Source organism: Saimiri boliviensis, chromosome 3 (assembly GCF_048565385.1).
Source record: "Saimiri boliviensis isolate mSaiBol1 chromosome 3, mSaiBol1.pri, whole genome shotgun sequence".
Classification (NCBI taxonomy): domain Eukaryota; kingdom Metazoa; phylum Chordata; class Mammalia; order Primates; family Cebidae; genus Saimiri; species Saimiri boliviensis.
In genome coordinates this window covers 132587951-132615734 of record NC_133451.1, presented here as the reverse complement: position 1 = coordinate 132615734, position 27784 = coordinate 132587951, and the positions used below count along the sequence as shown (strand labels likewise).

General features: G+C 33.6%; 1 protein-coding gene across 1 annotated transcript in view; it reads left to right on the top strand.

Moving 5' to 3' along the window:
• GLRB (glycine receptor beta) overlaps positions 1–26915 on the top strand; it is a 74944-nt gene extending 48029 nt beyond the window's left edge. Inside the window, exons 5-10 of the mRNA XM_039479214.2 lie at positions 1164–1393; positions 1501–1583; positions 3168–3308; positions 8427–8579; positions 18035–18327; positions 26060–26915. Coding sequence (XP_039335148.1) covers positions 1164–1393; positions 1501–1583; positions 3168–3308; positions 8427–8579; positions 18035–18327; positions 26060–26356 — 1197 coding nt within the window. The 3' untranslated portion in view covers positions 26357–26915. The remainder of the gene's footprint in view (positions 1–1163; positions 1394–1500; positions 1584–3167; positions 3309–8426; positions 8580–18034; positions 18328–26059) is intronic.
• The last annotated feature ends 869 nt before the right edge of the window (positions 26916–27784 follow it).

The window sequence follows — 27784 nt, the reverse complement described above, 5'->3', positions numbered from 1 at the left end:
TAAAACATAGCACTTAAAGGAGGTGACATGGTTTGGCTATGTCCCCACCAAAATCTCATCTTGAATTGTAGCTCCCATAATTCCCACATGTTGCAGGAGAGACCTGGTGGTAGGTAATTGAATCATGGGGCAGGTCTTTTCCCTGTAGTTCTTGTGATAGTAAGTAAGTCTCATGAGATATCATGGTTTTATAAAGGAGAGCTCCCCTGCACATGCTGTCTTGCCAGCCACCATGTAAGCCATGCCTTTGCTCCTCCTTCACCTTCTGCTATGATTGTGAGGCCTCTATCCCATGTGAAATCTGAGTCAATTAAACCTCTTTCCTTTATGCATTAGCCACTCTTAGGTATGTCTTTATTGGCAGCATGACAACAGACTGTAATAGAATAATTTTCAGTGTGTGTAGTTTTAGAATGCCGATAACTTTGGCAAATTCTTTCAAGGAAGTTCTTTAGCAAATAATTTAAATTGAATACTATTGAGTGTTCAAAATGATATTGAGTGGCTATCACCCACATGCTTTTGCTAAGGTTATATAATTCATATTTCATAAGGAAATACTTGAAACTAACATGTATTCCCTCTAAAGTAGAGGGCCATGCATGTCTTCCAGGAATGGATAAAAACTTTCACCACATTGTATCTGTTGAAAGCCTTCACTTTATGAGAAAGACAGGCTTCTAGTCTTAGACATTCTTGAATTAATTTTTGTAGGTGTCACAATAATCATCAAATATTAAGTAATAATTTAAATTTCATTATGAATTTTAATTTTAAGATATATGTATATTTGGACAAAAAGGTTTTGGGAAGAATGATAGCAATATTTAGTGGTTCTCACGCTTTTATGGTACTACCCCCTAATCAACTGTAATAATTGGTGTTTGTAAAAAGGTAAAGGAACTATCAATAAGGTTGTATTCGGATGTTTGAGCTAGCAAGTGCTACAGAATTGTCTGTAGAGAATAATTACGTAGAGACAAGTTTCTTTATCCTGCTAATGGAGCTCTTCTTTTGTGAAGCAGTTGTTGTGATCCTGGTTGATATTGGAAGAACAAAAATATTTGTGCCACTAATCATTGTATCTCTTTTTGTTTTGTGGCTGAATAAGTTCTTTAAAGCAGCAATAAACATACACGTGCACGCATGTACTTTTTCTTCAGGACTATAGAGTTAACATCTTCCTGAGACAAAAATGGAATGACCCCAGACTGAAACTTCCCAGTGATTTTAGGGGTTCAGATGCACTGACGGTGGATCCAACAATGTATAAGTGTTTATGGAAACCTGATTTATTTTTTGCAAATGAAAAAAGTGCCAATTTTCATGACGTAACCCAGGAAAATATCCTCCTCTTTATTTTTCGTGATGGAGATGTCCTTGTCAGCATGAGGTACTCTTATATTTAATATTTGTGCATATATATTTTCCTTTTAAAATCAATGGATGACAGACAAGTATATTAAATAATTTCTAAGGTGCATTTTTTTCTACTTTCAGATTATCTATTACTCTTTCATGCCCTTTGGACTTGACATTGTTTCCCATGGATACACAACGTTGCAAGATGCAACTGGAGAGCTGTACGTAAATGAGAATCTAATTGATTATGATAATGTGTTTAAAATGTCTGGGAAATGCCTTCTACTGACATCTTAGGTAACAGTGGTAAAACTGGTGCTTTGATTATAAATAGTCATAAAATTATTTAGGGAAATTATAGTTACTCTTTTATTAATACTGTATTAACTTCTATTAAGATAAATCATTTTCATACTAGTCTTATTTCAGTTCATTGATGTAGGTGTATAATCTAACATTCTAATTGCCATTGTTATTTGAATTACTGTAGTAATACAGGCAAGGTACAAGAGAAAATGATGTCCTAATTTCAGTAGCATTTCCAATGTTAAAACCACATTTTCTTAGCAGAAAATTTAGAAAACATTGGAAAATATTCTGTAAATCAAGCTAACATTCATTTACTATAAAGGTAAATAAATTTAAACAATTTTTTATAAAATTGTATTATTTTATGTTTCTTTGATCATTTTTTGATTTACTAAAAGGCACACTAGGTGTATTAATTGAAATTATCTATCTATAAAAAATTAATTTCCCATGATGCTTTATCTTTTGAAAATAAAAGTAAGACAGAAACTTTGAAAAATTAACACAAATGCTAGGAATGTTTAGCCTGAATATAGGATCATCTTATAATAAGTTCATCTATTTCTTTAGAGAGTAAAGAATAATAGCCTGGCAAAATATCTTGTGTTTGTATTCTAGATTATATGTCTAAACTTACTTTGTGGTTGTTTTTTAAATAACGTACTGAAATGGATCCTAAAGTTGAGCAGTATTTATTTCTTTCTAACTATAAAATGAGATTTTGCACATATAAGTGTGTTTATATGTTTACACATGTTTGTTTTTGTATGTGTTATGTATGAGTGCCTGCATGTCAATATAGACTTGTATAAAACTTCCAACAGTGTATTTAGATTTTGATTCCATTACTGGATGCACCAAAGCATTACTTTCAAAAATACATGCACTTTAGAGTTCGATAGTAGACTAGTGTGTGCTGTAAAATTCTTTAAATTGTAGCCACATACCTAAGCCCAAAATGTATGCTTCAGGATGCTGAAATGATGTTGTAACTATGTCCCTTTGAGGGCTTATTTTATTGACCTTCTATGGTGATACAAGTCCTTTTAGGGAATTTTGCAGTGATTTGTAAAAAAAAAATAGAAGTTTCAATGCTTACGTTTCTTTTAAAAATCCCAGGTAGCGTATTGCATATTTGCAAATGTATACATTCAGAAAGCTTGAATCGCTTGTTTATTACCTTTTGATTAATGATTGGTAAAAATAATTCTAAGATGGAGAAATGAGTTATTGTATATGGTGCCCTAGGATTTTAACTCTGTGCAATATGCTGATTTAGCTTGCTTTTCCTTTAAGATGAGTATCTTCATTTAATGCTTATATTAGTATTTCCATTAGTGACCATGGAGTTGACCTCTACATTTTAAACTACAATTTTATATAAAAAGCTCTTATTTTATTTCCTTTGCTATGTTTAATATTTGGATTATTAAAATATTTTAAAAGCATTATTAATTATATTTTAAACTAACATATTTATTTACTTTTGTTTATAGTTGGTTACACAACTGATGATTTACGGTTTATCTGGCAGTCAGGAGATCCTGTGCAGTTAGAAAAAATTGCCTTGCCTCAATTTGATATTAAGAAGGAGGATATTGAATATGGTAACTGTACAAAATACTATAAAGGCACTGGTAAGTAATATTCTTTAAAGAAAACAAAGTTCTATTTCTAAGATACATTTTAATTAATATATAGCCAAGGAGAGAGTAGAAAAGAATGAGATGAAACTTAAAATTAAATTAGCAAATTGTTTATCTTTACATTCACATGCTTAAATCTTTCACAGAATTGTACTAATAAAGTTTTTTGAACTTTTATTAGATAGACATGCTTGATTTTTCTTTATGTAATTCTGGTAGTGAGAGGGTTTCAATTGTTTATGTTAGTAATGAAAATTCTTTTAGATAGTAGTTTTCAGGTGTTATCAAGAACTTCTACTTCTGGTAGGATTCCATTTGGAGCTGAACATTTTAAATATGAATATTATAACCTATGTTTGTTCATCCATTGTCTTTTTGAGTCATCCATTGTCTTTTTAGATGGATATTCTTAATTTTAGAACACATTACTCCTTAGGCTATGCAGGAAGCAATCAGTGTGAAATACTTAGACATCAGTAAATAGTCCCTGTACAGTCTTCTTGACCTGGGTCACAGAACAACAAATTATGAAAAGGACAACAAATTAACCTCATTCGTTAAATTACACTGAGCTTTTACAGAAAGTATGGTACTTACTACTCAGTCCTGTCATAGTATGATTGGTGTTCAACCTTTGATTTTCTGCTGGTAGTTTTAGGTTAGTGAAGGTTTTAGATATTGAATATAGTGTCATTTCACTTAGCAATATAAAGAAGATTATTCAATTTTGATTATTACATTAGTAATAACAATCAGTTCAACATGTAAATTATCACACAATTCTAATTCTGCATTTAAAGGCAACTTAAAATTATTCAGAAACAGATATAATTAAAGCTTTACTTTATTGCAAAATACATGTTGACTTGAAATAATAAAATGTATTTAGTTTAATTGTGTAGAACTGAGAGAGATCCGATGTTTGAGCTAGAATACTGTCTTCATGACAACATCAAGGCAATATTTAAAACAGTCGTGTTGACATTAAGAGGTGGAGAGAATATTTACATATATATGGTGTTATAATAAAGACAACTCTGCACAACTTGGGGATACAGTTAGTTTAAGAATCTGTTGTTGACTTTGAAATACATCAGCAAATGATGTAACTTTAATATGTAAGCATTCCTTCTTCTTAAAGCTTATAGTACATTAGGAAAAGAGATAATAGTCAAATATATTGCTATATAATTATCAAGGTTTTTAAAAGCAAAAATGGAGAGCTATTAAAAATTTGGTCATCAAAATATTCAATGAAGTCAGAGATAGTTAGATCTAATTGATAATTAGGAAGTGATCTAATTGATAATTCTAAGCCAGCTCCTTTATTTATTGCATAAAATAACTGAAGAGCAGAGTGAATAAATTACTTATTCAATTACTTATTACTGGTGACTTATTACTTATTAAATGTCACCAGGCAAATTACTCTCAGCCATGGGACCAAGAGTAGTATTCCATCTCCCGATTGTAAAATTAAGAAGACCATAGTATTTGGGATTTTTGAGGCTGTTGTGTAAGAATGTGTACTTAGGCCAGGCACGATGGCTCACACCTGTAATCCTAGCACTTTGGGAGGCCGAGATGGGCAAATTCCGAGGTCAGGAATGTCGGCAGAATCACTTGTACCCGGGAGGCAGAGGTTGCAGTGAGCCGAGATCGTGCCACTGCACTCCACACTCCAGCCTGGGCAGCAGAGTGAGACTCTGTCTCGAAAACAAACAAACAAAAAAAAAATGAACGCTTACTTAGTAGATAGATTTTTGGTCTCTTGCTGTACTAGGCATTGTTTTTAGTTCTTTCCAAAAATTATTTAATTTAATTCTCCCAATAATTCTATGGATTAAGTAATTTTATTATCCTCATTTTACACGTTAGGCTAATGAAACAGACACTTGCCCAAGATCATACAGTTACAGTGATGCTGTGCGAAAGGGAATCTGATATTGCTATACTATTAATAACTGTGGAGTCCTATTATACTTTGAAAATTGTTAACTACATTCAGATTATACGCTAAACATTTCAAAATGAGTAGTGTCTAAATTGTTTTAAGAAATTTGAAGGAGACCCTATTGAAGTTTTAAACTTCTTAGAGATGAAAATGACACTAGCAACTTTATTTGTAATTTTATACAATAGCACATGATTATGTAATAACTTTGAGAGTCCTAGGAGTGTTCATTTTTTCACTTTTAAGCTCTACTTTAAAAAAAAATTCTTCATCTAGGGACTCAGTAGTGAATAAAAGAAAGGTCCCGGCCCTTTAGAGAGCCATAGTCCGATGTGGTAAACAAGTAAACAAGTAAAATATAGTTCATTTTAGTTCTTAGAATAAAATTAGAAGGTGTGCTATGGTAGACAGAATTTTGGGGATTACTTAAGGGTTATAAGTTTTTTGTGGTATTTTTTGAGTCATAAATAACTCACGGAAATCTCATTAGCTACAGAAAATAATGACAAAACAACTTATACCTAACAGTATTTTTTGGCCCTTAGTATGTTTCAGGGACTTGATCAGTTCTTACATGAATTATTGTATGAATATAGATAAAATATATTTTAATGTTTGGATAATTAGAAATATATTTAGAAAAATAAGACGTTGAAAATACATTCAATACTTAACAGTGTACAACAATGGGAAAGTGTAAATATATATGTATGTGAACAATATATAAAAATGATAGCCAATATTTAATTTGTATAGAGATAATAATGCAGCTTCAACTTTATTAAAATTATGATTTTATGATTATAGAAATGGCAAAAGTGGAGAAATATGTGGGAAAGCAAGTATACAAAAATACTCAAATTGGAAGCCTGAGTGAATAATGGAATAAAACTTCACAGGAAATAGAAAGTAAATTGAATTTGCGCAATGAACATTTATATCAATTAGCTGCCCACCTGCCTCTCATAAATGTAACAGTACTAGGAAAAGATCAAACAAAAAAAATCAAGAAATGTTTCTCATAAAAGTTTATGGAGCAAATCACTATAATATCCAAGCATATATTTTACTGCTAAATGCATCCAAGTCTTGTGAAGCTCCCCTAATGGGTACTTTCATAAAAAGGGACATGGTGGAAACTTGCTTCAAATCACAGGACCTATGTTAATGGGCTATCATTTAAACATAATAGGATGGAATGCAAAATTTTATTTTAAAGTATGCTACTTTGTAGTAAGTTGTTATAATATTTGTGTCAACTGAGAATACTTAAAAATATGTAATTTGTTGAGAAACATTTCATATGCACTCGGTGAATAGAAAACTAATTTGACTTAATGATGCTATTACAAAGTGATGTACTTCAGAATCAATTTTAGGAAATACTTTGAGCCTTCTTAATATTGTAGCAGTTGTACTTATGAAAGATTCTAATTTTGAAATATTGCAGGGTATTGTTAGTTACAAACATATGTTCTTATTTGTCCAGCAGGGAGTTAAGGCGAATGGTGGGGAAAGAAAAGGAAGGGAGATTTTTCATTGTTATGTTTTTTACATCCTTTTAAAACCTGTGAATGACTTGATATAGTGCCTAGTTTTAATGAAATTAAATGGTAAAAAAGAAACACTTACATTTCTTGTCTTTAATAAAATATAGAAGCATTTGGCATAATTAGAATTTATTTCAGTTGAAAGCAACTATTTTTGTTACATATTAACTCTACTGTCTGCATAACCTCTCAGAGAAGGCAATGATTCTAAATATCACTGGGAAAGGAAAAGATTTCTAATCTATTTGTTGAGGATATAAATAACTATTCTTATATTCCACGTTTATAAAGGTCCTATTCTGTGCAAATACTGCTGCAGGTGCTATTAATATGTAGATTATTCTTTTATTAGATATATGCATATTCTTTGCTATTAAGAAGATCAGGTAAATATTATTTTTAAACTACAAATAGGAAAAAGTAACATTTCCCCCATAATTGTTTCATTTATTTGTTTCATTTATTTATTGTTCATTTATTTGTTTCACCATTTAAAAAACATTGTATAGAGTTTAAACAGAAAACAATTATAGATATTTTAACTTTTTGCTAGTTATGCATAATCTTACATTTGTTAAATGTTAAATGACATTCTTATCTAAATTAAGCACTTTCAGCGTTAAATATTATAAATAGCTAAATGAAAGAACCAAACATTTAAGAAATAGTCTCGAACATCTGGAAGTGCCTTTTCTATTTGAACGCAGTACTGTGAGCATATTTGTGTTACCATTTTCTTTCTTAAGGCAGCAAAGGCTATTATGAGGCTGCCATAATTTATGATTAATTTGGGGGACTAATTGATGTCATGGCCACTCTAGAATTGACTGTAAAACAATTTCTGTATTTGTCTTGGCATATGAAAATCAAAGACTCTTTTTAGTTTGTTTTTTCCTTTTTTTTTTTTTTTTTTTTTTTTTTTTTTCAATTGGAGTACCTTTGAGAGCCTGAAGTAAAGGTGGGGAGAGAATTGAGAGTAATATCAGATGTTTGCATCATATACATCTTTTATGTATATGGATTGAAAACACTGATTTTGTATACTTGCTAATGTTTACTTCCAATGCCTTCTTAATTTGTCAGGTTTATCTATATATGAGAGTTATTGTAGACTGCTATCCATCCTAGATAAGAAGTGGTACATGTGGCTGAAAAATTATACTGGTAATGTGTAGTCCCGGAGTGTTTCTTTTTAGACTTGCTCTACTTTGATTTACTACTGCCTATATGACTCCTTTAGATCATTGCCCTGAGAGTATCCACGGGTAAGGAAAAGTTCAACTCTATTGCCAATTCTCTGAACAATGACCTAAAAGGCTAGACACTGACACAGTGGAGCAGCATGTGGGATCTATTGGAGCAGCATGTGGGATCTATTTCTCAATGTCATAATGAAGTTGTGAAAGGTCAGCTGAAACAGGTTTCATAATGTCACCCTTTTAGATCACACAAATTATATATCTGTAAAGAAAAACTTTTTTTGAGGCATTTACTCTGTGAAATTGCCTCAAATAGAAGTGACTTACCATTTCCAGGTCTGTCATTGATGTTTGCTATTCTGTGTGGGTGAGAACCTCATGCCTTGAATGTGTTTGCTTCTAAAAGGCTACTACACATGTGTGGAAGTCATCTTCACCCTGAGGAGGCAGGTCGGCTTTTACATGATGGGGGTCTATGCCCCAACCCTGCTCATTGTCGTTCTCTCCTGGCTTTCCTTCTGGATCAACCCAGACGCGAGTGCTGCCAGAGTGCCCCTGGGTAAGGTGTTCCATGCTTTTTTGTCAAATTAAGAACAGCTTATATCTTTCTCTAACTTACCATGTAATCAACTACTTTGAAACAATGACTTTCAGAATTTTTAACAACCGATTTCAGTGTTTAAAGACTTTCTTCAAAACTCGATATTGAACTAGATTTTCTCAATGTTTATGTACTCTATAATTAAGCTAAGTTTCTCTTTTCATGTCCTTGGGGTATTATAAGCAGTTAATCTATTTTTCTGTCATGAAATAATTATTTATAAGTGATTTTCACAGATAACTATGTCTAAAACTTTCAGTAGTGCCAAACTTAAAAATGAATAACTATGTTGAAGGAAATCTTTCTAAAAAATGGTATGTATTATCACATATGCTTAGTCAGGGAATAGTCATATTTGTTTTTTAAAAAAAATTAAGAAAAATTATGTAGCCATCATTTTCCAAACCATTGGTTATTGTGTGCTATATCACAGGGGTGACTAATTAGGGTCAGGGCTGTTTGGCTCTCCTTTGAGGGCCCTTGCTCCCAGTTTATTTTCAATGCTGTGACATAGAAATACCACCAGCCAATTGGCCGGGCGTGGTGGCTCACACCTGTAATCCCAGCACTTTGGGAGGCTGAGGTAGGTAGATCACAAGGTCAAGAGATCGAGACCATCCTAGCCAACATGGTGAAACCCTGTCTCTACTAAAAGATACAAAAATTAGCTGAGCATGATGGCGCATGCCTGTAGTCCCCAGCTACTCAGGAGGCTGAGGCAGGAGAATTGCTTGAACCCAGGAGGCGGAGGTTGCAGTGAGCTGAGATCGTGCCACTGCACTCCAGCCTGGCACCTGGTAACAGAGACAGATTCTGTCTCAAAAAAATAGAAAAAAAAAAAAAAGAAAAGAAAAGAAATACCGCCAGCCAGTCTTTTGAAAATTGTGTCTGTATAATGACTAAAAAGGCTTTGCTTAAGGAAATAAGCAAGACCCCTTCCTATGGATAAAGTGAACAAACCTCAAAATATGTACATTGAGTCAACAAATTTTGATTGCTCGGAGTGTTTCTGATTTTTTCTATCACTGTGTGTCTGTGTGTTTTCTGAATATCACCTGTTACTCACACAGATGAGACTGTGTGGTATGTCTCACATCCTCAGTGAGTTTGTGGTTGCTACATTTAAATGTTCTTCTATTGGAGAGGCCTTGTGCAAATCTCCCTCTGGACTTATTGGAGGAATTAAATGAAATACAGATCTTAAAGAGTAGGAAACTAGGAAAGAAGCTGTGAAAATGGCAATGTTGTATGAATAAGAAATTTCTTTTTTTACTCCTAATAGAAATCACACAGACGAAATCTATAACCAAAAGTGAGGGAAATTTCATCATGAATAAAAATTAACTACACATTATGTTTACTGGGAAAATAACCAAAAAACCTGAATTTAAATTCTTAGACTTGTCAAACATGTATATTTCTCTCAAATAATTTTGTTGTTTACCAGAAGTTCCTTATGTTCATGCAGTGATATAAATGTCAGGCTTTCAAGAGTGATTTGGAGACATCCCAATTTCTGACATATCCTTTAAGGATTTTTCATCTCCATTCATTGCAGAACTTCTGATACCAGGTCGCTGAGCTGTGACTCAATATCCAGGAGACCTGTAATGTGGAGAAGTGTTCAATGGCTGAAAGTCAATCTCTAGAGTTAACCTGTGTTTGAAAGCCCGTTCTGTATTTACTAGCTGTGACAAGTTGGACAACAGATTAACTTCTTTAAAAGTAACTCTGCTGAAAATATTAACAGCGATGATAAAAATATCTGAGAAGCTCTGGAGTATTAAGAAAAATGAGTGAAAGCCTATATTTCACATTTGGGAGTTAATAATGTGCTACATTTTTGTATTGCTTTACAGTTTGCAAAGCACTTCTACATATTTTGATTTCTTCAGCAAGTATTTGTTTTGTGCTATGTGCTAGGTACTATTCAAGAAGATGGGGATGTAGTTAACAAAAGAAACAGCGAATAAGTAGTTAATGAAGTACATTAAAAACACTTAGCTTCAACGTGTATATATGTATTGGGAAGAAACAGACACCAAATAAATATAATAGATCATATGTAAGATAGTGATGTAGGATAATAAGTTTGGAGGTAGCAAACTGCGTGTTAGAAAGGTCTCAGTGAGAGGGTGATACCAGACAGAGGAATGAAGGAAGTGAAGAAATGAGTCATTTCTAGGACAGAGTGGGCCAGACAGTGATCATCCTGGCTGCATTCCTGAGGCAGGAGCATGCTTGGACGTCAGGGAAACAGGGAAGGCAGTGTGCCTGGAGCAGAACAAGTCAAAGGGAGAGCAGTGGGAAAGATTAGAAAGATAACAGTGATGAGGGGTGGTCTACATAGCATCAGCTAAGGCATCCTGATGATTTATTTTGTTTTGTTTGAGACGAAGTCTCCCTCTGCCACCCAAGCTGTAGTGCACTGGCCCAATCTTTGCTCGCTGCAACCTCCATCACCCCATGTTCAAGCAATTCTCCTGCCTCAGCCTCCTGAGTAGCTAGGATTACAGGCGCCCACCACCACGCTCCGCTAATTTTTGTATTTTTAGTAGAGACAGGGTTTCACCATGTTGGCCAGACTGGTCTTGAACTCCTCCTGAACTCAATCAATCCACCCATCTCAGCCTTCCAAAGTGCTGGGATTACAGATGTGGGCCACCATGCCCAGCCAATTTTGGTTTTTATTCGGTGTGACATATAAAGTCCCTAAAGGTGTTTACACATGATCTGACTTAAATTTTAACCAGATCTCTTTGCCTAATTTCTTGAGGAGAGAATTACATGGGGCAAGGGTAGAAGCAGGGAAAGTAGTTAGGAGGCAATTGCATTAATTCAAGTAAATAATCATGGTTTGGGCTAGTGAGTAGTACTGCAGGTGCTGATAAATATTTGATGACTAGGCAGAGCACAGTGGCTCACACCTGTAATCCCAGCACTTTGGGAGGCCAAGTGGGCAAATCACCTGAGGTCAGGAGTTGGAGACCAGCCTGGCCAATGTGGTGAAACCCTGTCTCTACTAAAAATACAAAAATTAGCTGGGTGTGTTGGTGGGCACCTGTAATCCAGTTACTTGGGAGGCTGAGGCAGGAGAATTGCTTGAACCTGGAATGCAGAGGTTGCAGTGAGCTGAGTTTGTACCACTACAGTCCAGCCTGGGCAACAAAGTGAGACTGTCTCAAAAAAAAAAAAAAAAAAAAAAAAGAAATGATGATGGATGGTAGTGAAGGTTGAGGTAAAAGGTATTTGTAGGTATGCTGAATGGGAGACTAAAGAAAGCAGGGTCAGGGTTGACGTCAAGATTATTTTGGATGAAAAACTAGAAAAAAAATGAAATTGACATGAGCCAAGATGGGAAAAGGTACAAGTGAATACGGTGGGTTTGAGAAGATAGGCAGGCCAGGAGCTTTGCTTTAGACATGTTAAGGTTACAATGTCAGTTAGGAGGAGATATCAGACAGGCAGTTGGATATTCAAGTCTGGGTTTACTTGGAAATTTTAGAACTGGAGTAGGAACTTAAATTTTGTCAAAATGTACATGGTTTTCAATCTCTGGTTGGAATCACAGGGGAGTGAGTGTAAGCAGAGAAATCTACTTCTCAGAGGGACTGAGAAAATGAGGAAAAACCAGAATAGTGTGGTTTCCTCAAAGTCAAGCGGAGAAAGTATTTCTAGGTCAAGAAAGTGATCAACCAACTGCTCGTAGATCACTGACTTACTTTTAGAGCTAAAAATTACCGTTAGGTTAAAGTAGCTGGGAAGGTCATTGGAGTCTATGACATGTACAGTTTCTTTGAATTGAGAAGAAGAAAGCCTGAGTGGAGTGGCTTCAAGAAAGAAGATGAGGGGAGGGATTAGAGATATCTGGTACAAGTAACTCATTGGAGGTTGTTAGCTATAAAAAGAAGAAGAATGGGAAAATAGCTAGGGTAAGAATAAAAGTCAAGAGAGTTTTTTTCATTTTTTAAAGGTAGATAAATTCATAGTGTGTTTAGTTTATTTTTGTTGAGAGATAGCCAGTATTGAAGGGAAAATTGAGAGATGGAAAAAGTACAGGAGCAGTGACCTTGAGAAAGGAAGTGAGGATGAGATCCAGGAAATGGAGATATTGCCCTTTGCCAGGAGCAAAATGTGTTTGTCCCAAAGATAAGCAAACTCCTACAAAAGGCCAAAGAGTAGATATTAGAGGTTTATGGGCCATGTAGTTTCTGTCACTCCATTAAACTCTGCTGTTGTATGTTCTATGGTAAAGCAGCCACAGACAATATATAACTGAACAAGTATGGATGTGTTCCAACAAAACTTTATTTGTAAAACAGATGGGTCAAATTGGCCTACAGGTCATAGTTTGCTGATCCCTGGTCCATTGTATCAGAAGAGAAGGCAGAGTGTATGGGCACAGAGGGAGGTAGATGGGTAGATATTGAAACATTTGTGTGGGCCAATGTAATTCACCTCTTATTTGGTGAATTATACCAATTGATTTCTTGATGTTAGATGAGTTGTGAATTACTAGGACAAAAAGTGTTCATAGTATTCCCTATTCCTTTTAATGTCAGGCTGTTGTAATAATGTCCCATCTTTCATTCCTGATATGATTAAATTGTGATTTTTCTGTTTATTTTCTTGATCACTAAAGCTAAAGGATTTTTTTTTAAACTGGTATTTTCAAAGCACCACTTTTATCTCATTGATTTTCTCTATTTGTTTATTTTCCTTTTTATTGATTTTAGCTATATTTATTATTTCCTTTCTACTTTGTATTTAATTTGATCTCTTTGTGAATGCTTAAAGTAGGACTCAGATAATTGGTTTTAGATTTTTCTTCTTTTCTAACATGGAGATTTAGAGTTGTAAATTTTCCTGTAAGCATTGCTTACACAAATTTTGGTATACTGTATTTTCATCTTTCAGTTGAAATATTTTGTAACTTATCTTGTGATTTCTTCTTTGCCCCATGGATTCTTTGGAAATGTATTTAGAGTTTTTCTGGCATTCTTTAGAAATGTATTTAGAGTTTTTCTGGGTACCTGAATATGATTGCTTTCTAATTTAATTCAATTTTTGCAGGATAATATACTCATGTCAATTCTTTTATGTTTGTTGAGGCTCTTTTTTAAACAGCCCAGTCTAGCCTATACCTCCTGGTAACCACACCATGTGCACTTGCAGTGCATGTTAGTCATTGTTTGCTGTTGTTTTCTGTAAGTATCATTACAGTCAAGTTGGTTAGTAGCTCTGTTGAAATCTTTTATCTCTTTTGTCTAGTTATTGTTATTAGTGAGAGGTGTTAAGATCTTCAATTATAATTATGGAATTATCCTGCAGGTATTTGGAAGGTCTGTTATTAGACACAAAATTATAATTTTATCTGAAAAGAAAAGGAAATAATACTGACTCAGACTAAATTTCAGGATATCCAGTTAATATAGCTGTTTTAATTCTGCATATCTTTCCTTACTCCACGGTTTTCCCCCTACATTCTCCCAAAGGATTAAACAAATAAGTTTACCAATCTCTTTCTGTTATGGCCTGTAGTTTTTATTTTCTAAAAGCTAGCAGACAACATAGAGCATAAAGTAATTACTTTAAATTGCCCTAGATTTATTTTGCTTTTTTAAAAAAATAGTTTTGTATTCTACTTTCATATTTCACCCAGTCTTTTACTTTCCCCATTGTTAACAAGCATCAAAAATTCCTTGGCGAATTTTAGGTAATGACTTTTGTCTTAAGCTATTTCTCCAAATATGGTAGTAATTATGCACGGAACTATTGAAGCAATGTTTGTAATACTCTTAACTAAGTAAACTATACTATATCTTTTCCTGTTACATAAAATACTTCATTTTATGAATTTTACTTCATTTTAGGAAAAGTTGCTGCCCTTTAGAATACATTTTTTAAACAAATAACTTTCAATTATAAATATAAAAGGACCAATAATTTGGGTCAAAGTTCCCTGTTAGTATTCTTCCACTAAAAATTATGAAATAACAATATGCTAATATAATTTATTAATAGTAACTTTTAAATGAATTTCATTTTATTAATAACTTCATATGTACAAATCTGGTGTTGACCACAGTATGAGATAAATGATTCAGAGCTGAGACAGGCATTGGCATGCGTGCCCTTGAACTGCTCCTTGACCTGCTCTGTTGGTCCATGGCATTGGTTATTAATAGCAAATGCCATACTGTTTCTGCCTTCCATTTCTTTTCTTTTCCTTTTGTAAACTCTCTATTCCTTTCTTTTTTCTCTCTTTTCTTTCCTTTTCTTTTTCTAGTTTTTAATTTTTCTCTTTTTACCAATATGTTGCTAGTACATATGCTATTTGGGAATTATTTTGCAAATTATTCCTGTGTGATTGACTGGACAAGAAATCTGTGGACATTCCATAGACAATCATAGAGATTACTGTACATATCTTGAATAATTGAGATGATTTTATCATTATACAATTCTGTCTACATGTTGATGAGCTAAATAACTTCAACCCTCAATTGTGTATGGAAGATTTTGTTCAATCCAACCTCCTTTTATAGCTTATTTATTAATAATTTAATTTATATCATTTGCTAGCTTTAACTTTTCCTAGATGAAGACTCTACATCTAATTGTTAAGGGTCAGTATCAATTTCATGATATTTTGCCTGATTCAAAATCTAGGTTTGATTTGTTTTTACACTATAGAGGAAATAGTTTGACAAATAAAGTCCATATAATTTAAATGTGTTTTAGAAATATTATACCAAAGAGTCCTAGAATTTAATAAAAAGGAGAGTGGGGGTAATTTATTAAGAATGTAATATTAACACTGTAAAAATCCACACTTTTATGGGTGATGGCTTTACATTTCTTTCTGTTTATAATTTATTAAAATTTAGATAATTTCACTATGTACCATTTAACAATGAAGTAATTCTATTTGCAGACTATATTATGATATTGCTAAAATATTTTTTCAAAGTAGCATTATGTGCTCATATTTCTTATTTTTGGACAGAAAATGCTAATAGGTGGTTTCTATTATAATATGAGTTCTCAAAGATAAGGCACATAGTATGTGTTCACATTCTTCCTCCTTAACTTATTTAATTTTCATTTTTATATCTCTGAAACGATAAAAGTCTTGGATTCACTACCTTTGTTTCTAACTGAATGTATGGAATTATGAATACTCCCCTTTTTCTCTCCAAAATCTGTAAATATTCTGTCACGCCTTTTAAAGATAATCCCTTCATCTGTTTCTTTAATCAGTCTCCCTTTTCTGACACCAAAGCAACTTTACCTAACAAAGTCTTCTCTCTTTTCAGACATCTATCTGAATGATATTGGCTAATCTTTTCAAAAAGTTCTTTCAGATTCCCAGGTGCACTGTGCTGTGTCATGATCATGGGTTCTTTGTTTCCTAGTCTTTATCTAATCTTTCAGTGTTTTACCGACAAAGTCATCTATTCTATAGTTCCCTCCCCATCTTTTTATGGAAACTCTTCCAGCCATCCTGTTCATAACTTTGTCTGAATTTCTTTCCTTCTTCCTTGAATCAGTAACTCTTTTCAAATGTTTTCTTGAAAATTCTTTCCCATCTATCATATCATAACCTAGGCTTTTATTTTCTTAGACTTTGTTTCCCCAACTACTATTTTTTTTCTCAGTCTATTTTGTGTATCCACACCAAAGTAATGCTGCTTAAACATTCTTTTGATAATGTAATTTCCCTTTACTTTATTTCACATTTCTGAATGTTCTCTACCAAACATGGTATAAAAAACCATTACAGAATTCTGAAGGCCTTCTATAATCTGACATTATTCTATATTTAATCATAAAGTTTCCAATCTATCAGGATAAATATTCAGGTATACAACTAAGCTTACTAAAACTTAATATCTTCTAGGTTATTGATCAGTATGAAATGCTATGGAAGCGCAGAGGATAGTGTCAAAATAGTTTGTCTCAAGTTAAGTCAGACTTGGTTTTGATTGGTAGTTTGACTCATAAAATTTGACAAAGAATAGAAAAATTGACTTAGAATGATGGTTTGCCAAATTAATTCCCATGGCTATAACCAACTAATAAGGTCTTGGATTTTTATGTTGCTTTCCATTGCCAGGCTAGAAAACATTAAGACCTATATTAACTTTTAAAATGTAGTTCTATCAACTAGTTCTTAGTTTTCCTTAGGGCAAAGAATAATTACACTAAAAGTAAACTAGGACCTTATCAATTTGTTATATATTGAATATTGTTTTCATTTGCAGAAGTTATATTTTCTTAAAGAATTTCTTTCTAATAGAGAGCATCTTATTTTCTTGAACACAAGAAAAAACTTTGAAATTCCTCAGAAGCATCTGAAATGATGCAATTGATATAATAGATTTTTCAATGTTGAACTGATTATTAATACTAATAGAGTGCTTAAATTTCATGGGAAAGGAAAAGAGAGCCAAGTACACATTTAATTATTAATGGTGATATATACATTAATTCTCATAAGTGGCCAAATCTAAGAAGAAAAAAGTACACTCAACCCAGTATGTGAGGTGGACTCACAGAGCCAAGTCAGATCTGTTTTCTACTTCAAGAAAACTGAGTCTCCCTTGACATTGAATGAGGTTCTTTTTCTGACTCAGCGCGTTCCTGGTAGCCCATGCCAACAGGTTATATTTCATCATCTTCTCTCCTGAAAATATGAAGGAAAGGAAAAAGAGAGAAAGGGTAATGCAAGGGAGAGTGGCAAATGGGAAGAGAAAGACAGCAATAAATTATTACAGTGCTTTGGAGTCTGACAATTACTTCACTTAAATTAGTATATGATGTGTTAGCTTTCAATGCAGGGTTACTATTACGTGAAACAGAACTTTATTCTTTTCTTTGAAAAGCTGAAATCATATGTTTTCACTGAACACGAATATTTCCTATTGTGTCTTCTCTATTAGTTTTTTTTTTATTATGAATCTTACCAGAAAATTGCTTTATATGTTCCGATTTAGTTGCTCATGGAGACAAAACTCAGCTCCATAACTGAAATCTTTCTAAAACAAAGCTGAAAAATAAAATACGTAATCTGTCTAATAAGAGTTCTGTGGCTTCCTGAGAGATACTATACTATACAATAGTTTTAGACATCTTTAATATTGAAAACAGCTTTAAATTGTATTTTTATATGCTGGTTTAAATTTCTATTTTTTTTTAAATCCTAAATATGTACAAAATCCTTAACCACAGTCAATAATCCTTACATAAAAGACATGTACCTGTAATTTCTTCTAGTCTTTGAGCTTTAAGGGGACCTGACAAATTATTCTTGGTCCATTGGAAGTTACTGGAGACGGATTTAGTCAGAGGTATGTTTGCAGAACATCTCGTAGGGATAAAAAACAATTTTCTTCTTTCTGTTTCTGTAGGTATCTTCTCAGTCCTCAGCTTGGCCTCTGAGTGCACAACGCTTGCTGCTGAGCTTCCCAAAGTTTCCTACGTGAAGGCTCTTGATGTGTGGCTCATTGCTTGCCTTCTCTTTGGGTTTGCCTCCCTGGTGGAGTATGCTGTTGTCCAAGTGATGCTGAACAACCCCAAAAGGGTTGAAGCAGAAAAAGCCAGAATTGCTAAGGCTGAGCAGGCAGATGGAAAAGGTGGAAATGTGGCTAAAAAGAATACTGTGAATGGAACAGGGACTCCTGTTCATATTAGCACTTTGCAGGTAAGGGTAAAATTATCCAATGAAATTGTTTCCCCCAACCTCTTTGTAGTGTCAAGAGAGATACCTTTGTGTATGTGACAAGTTTGGATGGAATTGGCATTTGCTTTTCTCTCACAGATGAAAAGGAACTGAGCACAACACACTTTTTGGGAAATGTGTACATTTAAGTCAAAAGCCACTTAAGGTAAAAATTAATGCCTTATTAAATTTTTGGAGGACTTTGCGCTGAGTTTAAGGATACAATTCTGCTTTGATGGTCACCGTTGAATATGGAGACCTTGCTGGAGCACAGACCTTCCTATTGTTTCTAATTCAATAGATCTCAGTGAAAGGCCAGAGGACTGTGGGGCATCACTGATCATCTGCCTTACATACAAGGGCTTGGAAGCCCATGCTTATGACTAAATCACTCACCATTTCTCCCATCAAGTTAGAGAGCCTCACATGGAACACGTCAGGCAGGCTATGTGTTTATTGGATGTCTGGCTCAGGGAAATGATACCCACAGTGAGGAATCTGTCCCACTCAGCAGTGAGTGGCAGGAGAAGGAATATTTGAGATTTTACCACATTACCCTGCCTTGTCAATTGATTATGGGCAATTGATGATGGCCGGTTGACCAGTGGGCAATGATAAATCTCGAAGCACCAGGCTGTGTAAAGGATTAAGGTTAGCTGTCCATTTACCCCAAAGTGCCCCTCATTTATGACCTCTGGATGGGTGGACCAGTCAACCAGAAGACCATTTCCACTGAGCTAAGAGCAGTAAATTCCAAAGAAGACCAATAGGTCCATTCCATCCTGCAACCTTGAAAATCTTACTTTGCATGCTTCTCCTCTGGCCCCACAATTACTCTATCAATTTGTTAATGACAACTACTCCCCTTACCTAGAATGCTAGAGTATACCACATGTTGTTTTTAGATGCAGAAGCAAAGGAACCATGCTTATATGGTGCTGCCTGTGGCCATTAAAAAATATTTAAGTCAATTGTACTCATTTTCCGAGCCTAAAGCCCAGATCATCTGCAAATACTTAGCTGAAACCTCAGGGAGGCTTCTTGAAGCCTTATAAATCCTTTATGCCTTTCATGAAGAATATGGATAAAATTTCCATTAGTCTAGAGCTATCACGTCCTTAAAGATGTTGTCCTTAATGTATATTTTTCATACTTCTACATCCAATGTTTCCATGTCATTATATTTGAACTGAGTTTCTTGCAGACAACATATAGTTGGTGTTTGGTATTTAAACTGCTCTGCCATTCACATGTTTGAATTGTTATATTTAGATCATTTCCACTTAACGTAATTATTGATATATTAAGGATTTACTCTATGTTTTATTTTTTGTTTTGTTTGCTTTTTCCTTTTTAATGTGGGTTACTTGAACATTTTAGAATTTCATTTTGAGCTTTCTGTGTTGTTTTTAAGTGTATTCCTTTGTTTAATTTTTTTTACTTTCCTTTTGAGAATGTTTTGATTTCTCCTTCATTGTTGAAGGATATTTTCTCTAGATGTATGATTGTGGGGTGACAATTCTATATGCATTTCTTTTAGCACCTAAAGAGTATTGTGTTCACTTCCTTCTGGCCTCCATGGCTTCTGATGAAAACTAGTTAGTCAATTGTTTTCCCCTGTAGATAAAGTGTCACTTATTTCTGGATGCTCTCAAAAAGATTTTTTGTTTGGTCTTTTGGTCTGTAGGGATCAGAAGTTTGATTAGGATGTGTCTCTGTGTGAATTTCTTTTAGTTTATCGTTTGGGATTTTTTTTCAGCTTGTTGAAAATGTAGATGTATGTTTCTTGCCAAATTTGGAAAACTTTCAGCTAGTATTCCTTTGTGTACTTTTTCTCACTTGCCTTCTCTCTTCCCTTTTCAAGACTCCAATAACACAAATGCTAGGTTTGTTATACAGTTGTCTCTAGGTATCTGTAGGGGACTGGTTTTAGGACTCTTCTCAGATATCAAGGTCTGCAAATGCTCAAGTCCCTGCTATAAAATGTGAAACTTGGATATTTATTATTTTTGCTTATGAGTGCTTTGGCTACTTCGGCTCTTTTTCAGTTCCATATGAGTTTTAGGATTGTTTTCTCTAATTCTGTGAAAAATGATATTGGTATTTTGATAGGAATTACATTGAATCTACAGATTGCTTTGGGTAGTATGGTCATTTTCACGATATTGATTGTTCCAGTCCATGAATATGGGATGTGTTTCCATTTGTTTGTGTAAGGTTATTTTAATGTTTTGCTGCTTTGTAAAAGGGATTGAGTTCTTAATTTGATTCTCAGCTTGGTCATTGTTGGTGCACAGCAGTACTGCTGATTTGTGTACATTAATTTTGTAACCAGAGACTTTACTGAATTCGTTCATCAAATCTAGGAGTCTTTTGAAGGAGTCTGTAGGGTTTTCTAGGTACACAGTCACAGCATTGTTGAACAGCAATAGTCTGACTTCTTTTCTAATTTGGACACCCTTTATTTCTTTCTCTTCGCTGATTGCTCTGGCTAGGACTTCTTGAACAATGTCTTCTGTAATCTCCCAGTACACAGATTTTTTTCCCTCTCCACTACACATTTTCCTGTTGATCTGATCTATGAACTTTACAGTTTCCATTTGATATGTGTGTAGTTTTTTCATTTGTTCTAATCATGTTTATACTTGGTCACTGAATAATTTTTATCATGAATGTTTTAATATCTTTCTCAGATTTCTCAGAATTCTCAGATTACAAAAAGAACAATCAGTAGATGCCAGTCTCTCTCATTGACATCTGATTGTCTTTCTTGTCTTTTTGGTTGTATAGATCAAGATCTTTCCCAGATTTTTGTATGAGGAGTGATTTTGTATTGAAAGTTGACATTTTGATGATATATTATGAGACTCTGAATCTTGTTTAAGCCTTCTGTTTTAGCTGGCTTTCTCTGACACTGTTCTGTCAGGGGAAGGATGGGTGCAAGAAGGTACAAGTCCAGGTTTCCCACTTGGTCAGGATAGAGCTCCTTGTTACTGTTGGGTGAGATTGGGAGTCACCAGTCCCCATGTTGTCTCTACCAACACAGCAGCAAGGGTTGCCTTCGTGACCAATTGGTGATGGTGAAAGTCCTGACCCTCCATGGCCTCTTATGACATCACTTCAGTGAGGAGGAGGAGGAGCATCTTGTTACTGCTGGGTGTAGGTGTAAGTCCATACTCCCTACATAGTTTCCACAGACACTGCGGCAGGGATAAGGGCCTTGTTACTGGTCTATGACAATGGAAGTCCTGGATCACCACTTGACACTGCTTCAGTGGGGATCGGGCTGTCTCATTACCGCCTCTTTAAAGTCCAAGGCTTGGCCCCCTCACCTCTTGGACGTTGCTGGCATGTGTGTTGGGATGGGGTGGGAGCACATATTTTCTGTAGTATTTGGCAAGAATAGAGAGGTTAATGTCTAAAAGTGTTCTGTATAGCTGAGCTGTCCAGTTCTTTGTTCTCTGGCTAAACAGAACAGGCTGTTGGTTATTTTTATTTATTTATTTATTTTTTGTCTACACCCATTGGCATTTTTACTTGCTGGTTTCTTTAGCCCCAAATCTGGGATTATACGATACAAAAAGGGAATGCAGGAACTCACCAGTGTGTGGTTCCTTGGGTTCTGAGTTCCTGGGCTAATCTGCTTCCTCCTCTCTACATTTCATAGTCTGTGTGTGTGTGTGCGTGTGTGTTTGTGTTCTAATATGGCCAGGATTTTTTACTGAACTTAGCAGGAGGAATAGAAAAGGTAAGTCTACTCTATCTTCCTGGATATAAAAGTCCTTTGTGCTTTTCAAGACCCTCAGCATCCTCATCAGGCAGCATCTTGCGTCCTGCCTATCACATTCTAATAATTAAATGGATGTATCAATGGGCTACTTTTATCACTTTCATTAATGTGTTACTACTCTGTCTACTGGGTCATTTCAGACTTACTGCAATCCTGCACCAGGAAAACACGTTTGGAGTAATTATGATTCCCTTTCCCAATATTTTGTTTTTGTCTCTGTTGCCACCCAAGTCTAAGAAGCCACATAATATCTATAATAACTAAGGGATTGCTTAAGGCATGCTTTGGCATGACAAAGAACTGGTATTGGAAGCATACCATTTATGAGAAATTGTGCTTCCCCTTCTAAACTGTACACTTATTTCTTCATGCCAGAAATGAAAGGAACAATATTTGAGCCTTACATTCTATGGAAGTGTTCTTTACCTGGTTGTTTGACACTAGCTATCTACTCCCTGTCTTTTACCACTTCCTCACATTTCCAGCCCACCAATCCCCTCTAACTGGACCTCTGGTTAAGAGATTTGGATACAGGAAGAGAGGACATTCTATGTAACGGGTGCTTGATTCCTAGTAATCCCTATGATCTGCTCCATTGGCTGGTATATTATAGGTTCTCAGTAACCACAGAAATTATGTAGCGACAGAATACTAATGTGCAATGATCCTGATGTCTTATTATATTCCATATTCCACCAAGTGGGGTACTGATGGAAGGAGGCTAGCTGGAACCGGCCTTCTAGAGCATTGTAGAATATACTAGAATTATTTGTTAACATGAATACCAAGGATAAGAGTATCCATGAAATAGTAAATCCAATTTTGTTATTTTAAGTTTATCTTTCAAGCATTAAAATAATTACCCAATAAATGAAAGTTAAACACATGTAAGAACTTTTATATTTTAATTCTCTCTGTTTTTAGCTGCTCGTAGAAACACATTTGATTGAATTCTGAAACTGCTATGACATTTTGCTTCAAAAGACACTGAGCGATTCATAGAGAGTTAAGAATTGACCCAAAATTTTAATTTTTAGAAATAAATGTAAATTACTCTTATTCTTTATTGGACAAAATGCACTTTCCAGAGTAAACTTTGTACCCATAGACTATTTGTTTTCTGAGACAGGCTTCAAAATGATAATGAGCCTAAAAATAACTTACATCAAATGTGTAACTTGGTAAGTTCATAAAATTGTTATATATTGACATGTGAAAGAAAACGTTAAAGTAGAAATTTATAAGTTTTGTCTTTTCAATTCAATGGTTTTTGCACTGAAAATTTAACTAAAGTTTTGGTTTCAAAATGCATTTGTTCTAATGTACTTTGCTTTTCTAAATGCAAACTTTTCCCAAATAATTTCAATATTGTTATTCGATAGAATAGCAATAATAATTAGTGGAAGCATAATACAATTTGGATTGTAGGAAATGTTTGAAGCTGATGTATAAAATAATATTATGTTTCATAAGGAAAGGAACGATTTAAAAAGTAGAAAAAGATAAATGATAATTTCTAGTGTTTACTATGAGGTTTTTATAATTTGTGGCCTGAATACAAAAATATGTCACCATACGTATATAATTGTCTGGAGGGTTTGTTTGCCCTGTAAAGGTGGTGCTTTTTCAGTCATTTCAATAGCTTGGTTACTTTTGTTTGTTCATTCATGTATTCCTATTTTTATCCAACAAAACTGTTAAGAACCCATTCTTCTCAATGTCATCCTATTCCTAACACCTAGTATGTGTCATACACAAAGGTTTTATGAATAAAAGACAAAGAAAATAGTACCTATGCCTACAGTTTTACATAAATTAAAAAATAAACGCTGCTCTTAATACATAAAGGAGATTTTTCAATGGTAATGCTATATTTTAATGGACTTCAATTTAGTAAAACATATACAAATTATTCTCTCTGAACATATTTTATTATCATCTGTAGAGCATAACATTATTACCATGAAATCATGCCTAAGTGTTTTTACTTGCTTTTAAATTTGTGTGGAATGAAACTTAAAAGAACCACAAAGAAAATCTTAGAGGATAAATTTGGAAGCATTAGGAAACTTTTAATAGCATCATTTTTTATTCTTGACAGTTTCATTATCACACTACCTCATTTTTGTTACCAGTAATTTTCAGAAGTGACAGAAGTTTATATGATGAAAGTAAATGAGACACATATTCATAATAAGGAACAATTGAGAAATTATTAATTGTCGTTAATATAGCCAAATTCGCTTTTAAGAATGTGCATTAAGTAGGGTTAGTGTCTTATTTATAAGCAGTTTATTTCATCTCTTTTCATGTGATACTATAACTGTTTAAAATAGTATTTATAGTGTAAACTCTTTTGTACTTTCATGTATAGATTGGATATGATAATAAGGTATAGGGAGTATTAACTGAGAAAGAAAATTTTCTTTGTGTAAAATCTGTGATGAATGGGGCAAGGAGATCAGCCAACTACTTAGTGAATCGTGACCTATTTAGGAAGCTCTGAGCGCTTCTCCTTAGGGAACCTAACCTTGTTTTTTATTCAGTTGTGTCATATCATTAAAAATTACTTCTGTAGCAGAGGTTCCGTCCACTCCACATGTGCACCTTTACTTGTTCCTGAATACAAGAATCTTCAAAGATATCTCCGAGAGTCATGTTAAAGCATTAAATGGCTAGAAATTTAATGTAATCAATTTACAGCTTTTTTGGAATGCTTTGTAATGTTATGGCTTCAACACTGAAAAAAAATTATTCTCTTACTGACATGTTTACTATATTTAAGTAATCTCTGTGAATAAACATAATATTCTGTATCTATAGTTTGAATAAACTGTATGGTTCAAATCTTAAAATACTTTAAATTGCTGGAAGAATTCATATGGTTATATAAATAAAATAGATTAGAAAATTTGAAAAATTTATATGTGGCCTAGGTTATAATATATAAATGTGGCCATTCATTTAGTTATTTACACATATTAAAACCACAACTAAAATTATGTAAAAATATAATTTGTTGCAAATGCATTTCTATAGTATATTCTAAATATACTTGGTTTTAAGCCATTAAGTCTGTAGGGAGAATCTAGAGTACTCCTTTGTTTTGATAAGTAGGTTCAAAAGTATAGTGAGTATACCTAAAGCCTTTGGAATGAGGAGTTCTAAATGGAGAAACTGTGATACCCATAGAGTCCTTGATTTTAAAGCTTGCAGTTCAAATCCATGTCATAACTAATTATTTTGTATATTATAGGGAATTAATGTCAATTTAATGATTCAGAAACTGAATAATAATCTCTGTAGCATATGGTCTATCTAAAAAGTATGAAATTTCTTTGTCTTCTCTGAGTGTGTTTGGTTAAGTTCAGCCAACAAGTTGCGAATGCCTATCACTAGTAAATATTAGTTCATGATAATTGTGACCATTTTTTAGTTCTTGTTTGTGAATGTGGCTTAGAGACAGTCTGTCTCATTGGAGGGATTCTATTTGGAAAGAGAATCTACAGGGAAGTCAAAGATTAGAAATACCAGAACATTTCTGTAACCCATACATTGTAGAATATTGTCTCTGTCATGGTTAAATATTGGAGCAAGGATGAATTTTTATTTATTAGTCTTACAACTGAGAATTTTCTTAAGCCTGGTAGCACCTAAAATCAATCTGAGTTTTGATTCCTTAGCTTAAAATAAACAATCAAAAGTCCATTGCATGACATTAGCCTTATTATTTAGGCAACATTCTAGATCCCTAAGTGCTCAGGCAATCTGATGGTTTAATCAGATGACCATTCTCTCTGTCAGTTCTTTGTGACATAAGCAAATACCTCTTCTGGAAACTAGCAATTGAAAAAATATCCTTTGAAGAGATGTGTTTCATAAATCAAAAATTTCTAAATACATGTCTTTAATATTTATTCTTAGGTTGGTGAGACCAGATGCAAAAAAGTTTGTACTTCTAAGTCTGATCTGAGATCTAATGACTTCAGCATTGTTGGAAGCTTACCAAGAGATTTTGAATTATCCAATTATGACTGCTATGGAAAACCCATTGAAGTTAACAATGGACTTGGGAAATCTCAGGCTAAGAACAACAAGAAGCCTCCCCCTGCGAAACCTGTTATTCCAACAGCAGCAAAGCGAATTGATCTTTACGCAAGAGCATTGTTTCCTTTCTGCTTCTTGTTCTTCAATGTTATATATTGGTCTATATATTTATGATAAATCTTTTCCATTTGTACAAAATAAAATTCCATTCCATTGTGACCTACTCCATTAATAAATGCCAATCTGTGAGAACTTTTGAATTTTCATAGCAACATTGCATTTTGGATGCCATTTGATTATAATAAAAACGTGGCACCTTAATTTTGAATGGTAGCATGATCATGTAATGTCTGTGCTCTAATGATGTATATATGTATAATGAACATATTGCTTTAAAAATAAAAGAAGGATAAGCATACTACAGAATATAATTCCAACAATTCTCTTCAGTTAGCATAAACTGCAAATACTATGGATAATTCTGATAATAAAATGATAATGCACGCTGAATCCTGCTATGGTCACCATTCTAACGTCTGTAATATTTCAAATTTTCTTCCTTGTAACTTTCAAAGAAAGCCATCTTATTCTTGTATAATTTTAGATGGTATTATCACAGATTTTAAAAAGTCATATTACATATATTTAAACTTTGTAAGTAGAAATATATCAGTTATAATTATGTGGGCTCTGTGGAGAAATAAAGTTCAGAAAATATTAATTTGTAAAACCAGCTCATTTTAAAGTGTGTCTGTGTTGTCAAAATATCAGATAGTAATACATAGTATTTTAAAACAAAGGTAAACCTATGTTTATGTAAATATATACTGAATTCTGACAAAATGAAAAATTAAAGATAGGTTATTCATTAAATATTTAAGATAAACAAAACTCTATTTAATCCACCTTAAAACCTAACCATATTTTCATGGATTTCATTTGTTGGTGCATATTACACAAAACATTGTGCCTTAAAAAGAGTGATACATATTTTAAATTGGAATGCAGTAATAGATACATGATTTTACATCATTTTAAAGAAACCAAGAAGTAAAAAGTTGAAAAAGAAATCCATATTAAAATATTTTAACTTTTTATTTTATTAAAATGCTTGCATATTTTAAGTAAAATTAAAAATGTTTTCTGAATTTATTTTTTTATTTGAATATTTTGGGATTTGTTACAAAATATTTAGAGAATAAGTAAATAATATCTTTGTATTAGACTTCACTTCTACTTGTATTTTATTTCTTGTTAAAAGTCTAGACAACTGAGATTTACTTTCTTTGAACTTGTTCCAACCCAAAAGTAAGCACTAAGTCTCATTTTATGAGACCACCATTTCTTAATATCATATCTAGTGCTCCTTTGTCTTTCTGCCATATATGAAATAGAACTGTCAGCAATTCACATAGATAAACATAAGACTAAAGAAGTATATTTACATTATTCGAAGAGTTTTGTTGCAGCTAAGAGCTTGTATGGCAGATTGGATAATAAAGTATTATTTATGCACCTTCCCATATGTAATTCAGTACTATTCAATTTATTGAATCCTTGAATTTTTAAGATTCTCACTGATTACATTGTTTTAATGGGCTA